The sequence below is a fragment of the Harpia harpyja genome, chromosome 21 (assembly GCF_026419915.1).
Source record: "Harpia harpyja isolate bHarHar1 chromosome 21, bHarHar1 primary haplotype, whole genome shotgun sequence".
NCBI lineage: Eukaryota > Metazoa > Chordata > Aves > Accipitriformes > Accipitridae > Harpia > Harpia harpyja.
In genome coordinates this window covers 653,813-662,827 of record NC_068960.1, presented here as the reverse complement: position 1 = coordinate 662,827, position 9,015 = coordinate 653,813, and the positions used below count along the sequence as shown (strand labels likewise).

General features: G+C 54.4%; 1 protein-coding gene across 1 annotated transcript in view; it reads left to right on the top strand.

Moving 5' to 3' along the window:
• Nucleotides 1-495: 495 nt before the first annotated feature.
• Nucleotides 496-9,015, top strand: part of HS3ST4 (heparan sulfate-glucosamine 3-sulfotransferase 4) — a gene marked incomplete at its 5' end in the record, with an annotated part of 69,080 nt that continues 60,560 nt past the window's right edge. The window contains 3 exon segments of the mRNA XM_052773385.1: nt 496-765; nt 767-826; nt 828-1,198. Of these exon segments, the coding sequence (XP_052629345.1) occupies nt 496-765; nt 767-826; nt 828-1,198 (701 nt within the window).

Genomic DNA, 9,015 nt, shown 5'->3' with positions numbered 1-9,015 from the left:
CTGGCTGCGGCCCAGCGGGTGGATCTGGGGAGCAGCTGGGCGGGGGGGGTGCGGGGCTGCTGGGGGCCGGCCCCGGCACACCGGGGGCCAGCGGGGCTGCTGCCCCCGCCGGGGCTCCGAGCTCTCCCCGGCGCCTCCCGCGGGGCCGCCCGGCCGCTGCCCCGCTCCGCCCGGCGCGGCGCTCGGCGGGGCCCGGCGCGCTCCCCGCGCTCGCGGCGGCGGCGGCGGGGGCGGGCCCTCCCCGCGCCGGGAGCGCGCTCCCGCCTCCCACCCGGCACAAAGTTTAGCGGCAGGAACTCGGGCGGCAACAGTGCGGAGCCGGCGGCGCCGGGGCGGCACCGGAGCGCAGCCGCGCTGAGCCCAGGCGCCCCGGTGCCCGGCGGGGGCCGGCGGCGACCGTGCCATGCGGGGCTCCCCCCCACCGGCGGCGGCGGCGGCGGCGGGGCGGGAGGGCAGCGGCGCCCCATGCGGCTGGGGCGGCCGGGCGGCGGCTGACACCATGTGCGCCCGGTGCCCGGGGCGAGGAGCGGGGAGCAGCCATGTCCCCCCCCCGCCCAGCCGGGGGTGCCGGGCGGGCGCGGCTCTAAGGTGCCCCCGGCGCGGAAGCTCCTCTGCATGTGCAGCCTCTCCCTCTGCCTCACCTACCTGTGCTACAGCCTCATGGGGGGGGGCACCGGCCCGGGCGCCCTGCGCTCCCCCGCCGCCCTCCCCGGCACGGCGGCCCCGGGGGCCCCGCGCTCCCCCGCCGCGCTCCCCCGGCACGGCGGCGCCGGCGGCCCCGCGCTCCCCCGCCAGCCCGCCGGGCAGCGGCTCCGGCGCCCCGGCCCCCCTCCGCGGCTCCGACGCGGGCCTCCAACGGCAGCCGGGAAGGGGCGGCGGGCGCCTGGCCGCGGACGCCGCTGGCCCCCGGGGAGGTGATCACGGCGCAGAGCGGAGCCTTCGAGAGGGACCCGCAGGAGTCGAGCACCACGGACGAGGAGCTGAGCCGGGCCGGCAGCCCGGGGAGCCGCGGCGGCGGCGGCAGCACCACGCCGGACTACGGGGAGAAGCGGCTGCCGCAAGCCCTCATCATCGGGGTGAAGAAGGGGGGGACGCGGGCGCTGCTGGAGGCCATCCGGGCGCACCCCGACGTGCGCGCCGTGGGCACCGAGCCCCACTTCTTCGACAGGAACTACGAGAAGGGGCTGGAGTGGTACAGGTGAGGGCGCGGGGCCCGCGGGCGCGGACCGCGGCGGCAGGATGCGTGTCCGTGCGCGCCGGGGCGGCGGGTCCCCGGTGCCCCCCGCCCGCCCGCAGTGGCCCCGGTAGGTGGCTGGGCGGCGGGTGCCGGGGCCCCGGACGGTGGCGGGGGCCGCGGCGGGTCCCGGGACCGCGGCGTGGGGCCGCGGCGGGTGCGGAGCCCGACAGCCGAGCCGCGCTGTCAGGGCAGGCCGGGCGATCGCATGGGTGCCTCGCCTGAGAGCTGCGGTGATTCAAAACGCGGCGTTCGGGGCGGGGGGGGGGCAGAAAACGCGTAAAAACATCCCCGTTCTGCCACCCCCGTGCAGAGAGCGCCTGAGCAGACCACAGCAGTTCAGCTGCGCTTGGCGTAAAACACGTCTAAATAGGTCAGTAACTACTGAAATAAACAAGATTGTAAGTTGTTCCAGGTGATGCTAGGAGCTTTGAAGTGAAGAAGGATGCCTGCTTTCATACAAGCTGCAGGGTTCACTTCACAAATAAGATTTACTCTTTATTCAACAAGTTCCACATCAGAAAGTTTCTCCCATTGACAAGATCTAATTCTATTCGTGAAGAAGTCTCTAAATGTTGTTGTCTGACGTAGGGTAACATTTTAAAGGAATCTTATGCTGGAAGTCCTGATTATTAGAAAATAGTGGACTGCGGGAATGAAGTGTTAAGTGCCCTGGCAGGTTTAGCGAATCAATGAATTGTGAGGGCTCAGGGTCTCTCTCTCCTCCCCCCCCCCCCCCCCCAAAAAAAAAAGAGAATGTAGTACATCAGTGGAACTTGCAAATTACCAGTAGTTCTGTAGTTAAAAGCAACCCATACTAGTTTCTTCATAAGAAATATTCTGTGGCTAAGCTGATGAAGTTCTGTCTTTTTATTGCACTTAGTATGGTAGCTGTTTAGCTGCTCTGAAAAGGAAGGAAAAAATAAATAGAGGCAGCAAGTTAGTTACTGCTTGGATTATCTGGTCACTCTTTATTAAAATGGAGCACACAGTCTTCATGTCAATGGCATTTAAATGGGAGGAACTCCAGGCAGTTTTCTGTGGCAATTGTGGAAGCAAAGTCTTCATAACACTTATTTGGTGTAGCATCCACCTGGCTTTGTTAAAATGCTGAGGGATTTTCTTGAGGGACTTCAATAAAGTGGAGATCAGCACTGGGAAAGCACATTTGTCTCAGAGTGTTTTCAGTGTGCTGTACCAACATGGGAAAGGAATAAAGCATTGACTGTGGTAATTGTGTTTATATATATAATTTCAGACATAGTTTCTTATTTTACTGAATTTTCCTGCAGGAAAGGCTTGCCTTGAAAAATAAGTTTAGAAACTTGCTTGAAGAGGCTAGAAAGTGGCATATAAAAAGGTTTCGGTTTATTCAAAATAGGCAGAAGAAGATCAAGCACTGAATATGGCAAGCACCTGCTTTTTCAATCTTTAAAGTCATGCTACAAGAAAAGGGCTAGAGAGTGGGTGTAACTCCTCTCGTGCAGTAAAAGGCACACGCAGGCTTTCATTTGCAGAATGCATTTTAAAATTTTTCATCCCTGCAGAAGCTCTGTGGTTTGTTTAGCTTATTTCTAGCACTGGTGCTATGCTGCCCTGGCAGAGAGGTGGGAGAAGGAAAGGTTGGGTCAGAGCTGATTTGTGAGGGTCTTGGGCAGAGTAGGCTGGGGGATTGATTCTCCGGTCATGGGATGAGTAAATTAAACTGCTGCTTAATTGCCATTGTGGCCCTGAGGATTTGCCCCGATTGTTTAACCTAAAGCCATCTTCACACCTGCCCAACCCAAACAACATTATTCTCCTCTCTCCTTGCAAAAGTTTTTCAGCCTTGCTGGGACAGGACAGGTCGCACAGCACTGGCAATCCGCACCGCAGCGGGAGCGACAGGGTTCCCCCAGTGCTGTACCGGTACCGGGCTGCTGTCACAGACCAGGAGGCTGGTGTGCTTGGTGCCGTACAAATACTAAGCAAAAACGGAGAGGCGAAAGATCGCCATCCACACTAGCAGCTATTTCTTCCTGACCTTCTCTGAGATTACCTGATTGAGTGCACCAAAAAGGCCGACTGCTTGCAGCTGTGTCCCAGGTAGAGTAATTGGACATTGTTCCTATCCACAGAAATGTCAATTTTCTTTAAGCAAAGCAGCAACTATTGAAGTGTTTATACCAGCATCTCCTTACAGTGACTTCTATCACTTGTTCATATTTTGCATGTAACACTTCTCTTTATGCACTATAAACCGTTAGCTTTTAATACTGTCAAGTTTTTTCTTATGTAGTGAAATAAGGAAACAGCAGAACCTCGGGATTCCTTGCTTTGTCATGAGAATATTTTCTAGTCCGGCAGAGCTGTAGGGAAGAGAAGCAGTTTCCCCACCTTAGTTTCTCCGCCTGTAAAATGGAGACAGCACCTGAACGCTACCATTTCTTTTGTGTGTGTCCCATGCTGCATTATTCATGTCTTTGCTGCCTTGAGGTTAGTCAGCTATAAACACTGTGTCCAGGATCTGTATTGGGACAGTAGAGAGAGGCTGAAGTTAGTGCATATGGCTTTCTGCCTGTTGGCTGGTGCGGTGTGGCAAGCCTGTTACACCAGCTCTCTGCAGTCTGTGCTGTTTTCCTGGTAACCTTTAGGGAAAGCTGTGCTGTCTGCGATTGCTTTAGCTCTGCAGTCAAAGTTTATGTAGAAATTACCGAACTGAGGTCTTCCTACACACGTACTGATGCGAACTGAGTTGAAGGCTTGTTTTGGTTGGTTAGTGTTATGCTGCCAGAATTGTTCGTGTAATTGTAATTTGTGATTCCGTACATCTTAATGTTGGGCTGTCTGAAGGACAAGTTCTGTGATACAGCTTTCCTTAAACTGCACTTAATAGCCCCATGTACATTAACTTTTGTTGATAAATTTCCTAGCTTGCTCTTTTTTTTGTTTCCTTAATGCAGAATGTAACTTGACTACTATTGAACAGTGTGTTAAAGGCTGAGTGGGAAGTGACTTTCAACCTTTACTTTTGTTAACAGTGTGGCAATACTTCTCTCTGGTGTAGGTATTACTTGTATATCTTCTTCTCTCTCTCTTAAGTCCAGGGACACTGATACCTGGCAGTAAATACTATCTTTAGTGATGAACTTTGCTGACTTCATCCCTTACAATATGCCAGAACTTGGTCCCACCGTGGACGAAGGTTGTGGCAAGGAGCAGGTATCTGCTTGTCCTTTGGAAGTCGCTGGCGGCTCTTTCACCCGCTCGTTCCTTCTAAACTACAGGATATGCCATCCTTCCCTGTAGGAACTGCTGCTGACTTTCAGCCGGTGCCTGAGTGTCCTTCTGCTCCTTCGCACGCCCAGGGCAGCTCTTGCTGCCCACTCAGCCCAGGTGCAGGGTAACCCCCCTGCACGGCCCCCGCGGCCAGGCTGGACCGGAGGCGTTTGCATGGGCAATGTGCTCTCTCCAGTGTGATCCTCATGCCTCAGTGGGCATGTCCCATGCCGTGAGCTCTGCCCTGAGCTACCTGCAGTTGGAAATGAATTGTGAGAGCCTTCTTGAGGGTGCAACAAGGACAGCAGAACGATGGGAAGACTTTGGAGGCCTCTGAGCATGGAAGGAATTCAGCTTACATCTACAAATGCTCATTACCAGCACAAACAGAAGCAGCATCTGGGGTATGCCCGAGTCCCTTGCCTGGGCATGAAAAAAGGGTGCATGAGCACAAGAGGATTTTGTGGATAACGGGAACTGCAAACTGCCTGCAGTGTCCGACACTCAGACAGGTTTGTCACCTTGCGGTGCTGGAAGCCTTCGTTTGCTGTCTGCTGTGACAGCCGTTGGAGAGGCCGTGTGTCGGAGTGCTGGACATGGGGTCTGTGGGGGAGCCCTGGCTTCGCTGTGGTGCCACATGGCTTTATGTGGCTGGAGGAGAAGGGGAGGCGATCCTGTTGGCGTTGCATAGCTGTCGCGCTGCCCCGCCGCCAGCGGTTTCAGCGGTGAGATGGTTTCACACGTGCAGATGCTGATGCCTCCAGATGCTCAGATGCTGCTGGTGACCAGTCTGGAGGTGTTGGAGGAGAAACGCTTTTGGGTGGCAGTGTGAAGAGAGCGGGGCTTCTTTGCACCGGGACAGATGGTGCTTTAGTTGGGTCATTCTGCTGAATGACCAGCACAGCAGACCTCGGCATTTCCGCATCTTGGTGGCTCCCTGAGCTGAGCGGAACAGCCCAGTGTTCCAAGTCTACCGTTCCCAGCCTCCCGCAGGCTCAGCATGGTGAGGTGCTTTGGTTTTGTCCCTTCACACTTTCAAGCCTGTCTCGACATCCTCTGTTTAGCAGAAGACTGGGGACTCATAACAGTATTTTGAAAACAAATTTGCAGTTTTAACAAAAATACGATCTCTACAATGCAAAGAGAGTATCTGATAGTGGTGAACTTAAATTGTGGAGTTTTAAAGTTCACTGATTTGAAGGCTGCTCCAAATAATCGTGAGTTAAATTCTATGTGTACATGCACATTACTCCTTGCCTCCCTCTCAGTGGAGCCTTCACAGAGAAGCTGCAGCAATGTCTCTGTAATTAGACCACGTTCCTCTCACTCTGCCCTAGGCCTCCACACGTTAAGCACTTATACAGGGGTGTAGCTTTATGCGTGGAGTGGCCCCATTGCAGCCACTGCAGGGAGCAGTCACCATGACAGGCAATGAAATGGTTTGCATGTCTAATGCTAGTTTCACTGCCTGTCTGGGTTTTTTGGAGCGTTCTCCCTAACGGTCTCCTGTGTGTTATTCTGTGAGCTGCTACCCTCATACAAATAATGAATAATACCATGACAGGGAGCTCTTCTCCCAGTAATAAACATGTGCTCTCGAGCCAGCGGTTCCAAAGAGCAGCTGGCTGTGGCTACAGAGCCAACACTCTCAGTCGTGTCCCTGTGGACATTAAACTCGTCTGTTATCGGGGAAGCGGCTGTCATGCACTGTTATCGCTGTAACGGGCTCTGCTCCTCCCGGGGGCTGCTTGCTGTCTCACCTACCCTCCTGCTGTGCTGATCTGGAGTCTGGCTTGGTGGGGCCCTCTCTGTGTGTACCAGGGCTGATCCTACCTCGGAGTGCCCGGCTCTTGCCGCCGCAGCTGCTGGCAGAAACAGTGCTGGTCGTGTCCGAGGATGTGTGACGAGACCCCCCTGCAGCATCCCTTAACAGCTGTTGGACAGCAATAGCTTGGGGCCATTTCAGCCTTAGTCCCACACAGTGTGACCCTCACTGTGAGCTGTAATTGCGTTGCTGGGTAATGCTTGCGCCTCTCCGATCAGCTCAGGATACTCAGAAAATCAAACCTCTTCCATCAGTGCTGTGAGTCCGTGCTGATGGGCACTAGAGGAACACCTACGGTGGACGGACGGATCGGGGTTTGCTGCTAATGACAGGCACTGCTGCAGAAGCCTGGTAACTGCTGTATTTCTCTGCAAAGGGCCTTCCCAGTATACTGTGCCCTCTGTACTTCTGGTAACTTAGGGAAAGTGTATTGATTTTTTTTTTTTTTTTTTTCTGGGACCTGCTGTGAGTTGGCTTTTGCTGAAATGTAGTGACTCAGCTGCCTGCCTTCCTCTGTGGATCCAATGCATTGGGATTAATCTGGGTTGAAGACTGTACGAGTAATTCCATGTAACATAGCTCTTTCAATACCTTGTCCCCTTCACCTTTCCTAAACAGTTAGGTTTGGGTTAGATCCTACATGTGCACTGTTTTTCCTAGCCCAAGTCTTCTGTGCAGAGCAAGCACATGCATGCAGCACTGACCTCCCACTGATGCCTGGGTCTGGCTCTCAGTAAAGCTGGCGGAGGGTCTGGGCTGACCTGGGTTACAGGCTGGAGGTTCTGAGTAGAGGGCCAGGCTCTTCGCTGGTCGGTCCCTGTGTTTTTGCCTGTCTGGGGGCTGGAGAGAGGCCACTCCAGCATCAGGCGCGGATTTTCTTCTGCACCCAGAGCTACCGGAGTGAATTCACCATGTTCCAGAGCTGGGGGTCTCCTGGCCTCTGCCCCTGCCCTGTGTGCTGGGCCAGGGGAGCCCACCCTGCACCCTTGCTGGGCAGCAGTCTTCTCCCAGCCTTTCTGCTCAGTTTCAGCTCAAGGGATGGGACGCAGGAATGAATCGGGACTCTTTGCAGTGTTTTATCACTTGATGATGGTTGTTCACAGGCTACTCGATTGTAGCCATGGGAATGGCAGCTGCTTTCAGCACCCACAGCCCCTCCACACTGTGCTTGCTCTTCTTGCAAAGAGAGTGAGAGAAGTGCGAGGGACAACACGCTGGCAGGGGAGAGCTCCGGAGAGCCCGCTCCTGCGGAGCTGGTCGCTGCTTCTGCCTCTGGGTAAAATGTATTCGTTTGCAGGCGACGGTGGGCACGTAGTGCAGAGAGAGCCGGCGGGAGCGGGGAGGCAGCGCGGCCGTGCGCCGAAGCCCCTCGGCAGCCCCCACGCAGCTGCCCCCCCCAGCCCTGGCAGGGACGCGGCTGGCACCGCTCGCTCGGCAGGGCGGAGGGGGGGGTGCGCCAGGGCCGCCTCCCACCACCGCACCCCGCTGGGTCCTGCCCTGCTCCCCCAGCGTGTGCCCGGACCCTGCGAGCGGGAGCAGCCCAGCACCTCCCAGCAGAAGCGCTTGGGAGGGTTATGAACGCAGCGCTTGGAAAACCAGCCAAACAAGGCAGGGGTGCCTCTTCCCGTAACTTTTGGAGCATCCCTTGGAGCACGTAGGGAACCGTCACGTGTCGCCAGGCCTGAAATAATCTAACTGTTGCACTATATTTTCAAGAACGCTCTTTCTCTAGGATTTTGCTCAATCCGCTAAGTAAACACTACAGTGCTTCGCTGCTAATGGTTTAAGTGTTATTTGTAGCGTCAAAGCCTGTGAGCTTTGCTCTGTGTGTGAATGCAGTATCGCTCAAGCATGTAGATGCTACAGAGAACCCGAAGACAGGCCTGGGGAAAAACAGCCCCCTTGGAAAAGAGAAAGGCGAAGAGTCAGTTGGTTGTGTTCATGGGTTTAAATGATGAGCCTGACCCCTGCTCAGTTTCTGATTTAGCAAGGCTCGTTCTGCTCTGTTTGAAGCCCGGACTAGCAAAGGAGGAACAGCAGGTTCTCAAAGTAAGTTATGGACAAAGGCTTTTGATTTTCAAAGTGAAAATTCCAGCACAAATTGGTGACACCTTGTATGGAGAGAGGTCGGAGTCTTTTGCTTTTCATGGATTTCTCTTACCTCTTGTTGTCATGGGGACTTCTTTTCCCTGAGTCATTATATCATGCACTTCAGCAGAAATTTTATTGCTTTGGGGGCTGGAGAGGCTCATGTGGGACATTTCTCACTGCTCGTGGTGTAATACACAGAGGTAATTTCTTTCAAATGATTTTTGCTTGAAGTGGTTTCAATGAATTGAGAAGGGTATGAGTGTGAATGAATGGCTGAAATGTTCGTACTGAGTTCAGGTGAGGAACGCGTACTATCAAACTTTCCAGAGCATTAAGTGTGGATATTATAATTTCACTGTGGTATGTATGTAGGCACCAGTCCATTTTATCCTTTTTATTCACTTTTTAGAAAGCATTATTTAGGATTTGAAGTGGTTTAAATTGGTTCCCCCTCCCTTGTAAAAAGTTTAAAAGAAAACCCCTAAACTGTAAGAGTCTTTCCAATCACAGTGAGAAATTACTGTTTAGATAAAGGGCATGGGGTCAGCCCCAGCAAAGCGTGGCCTTGCCTTTGCTCCTGGGCATGGCAGTAGAGAGGCCTGGGCAG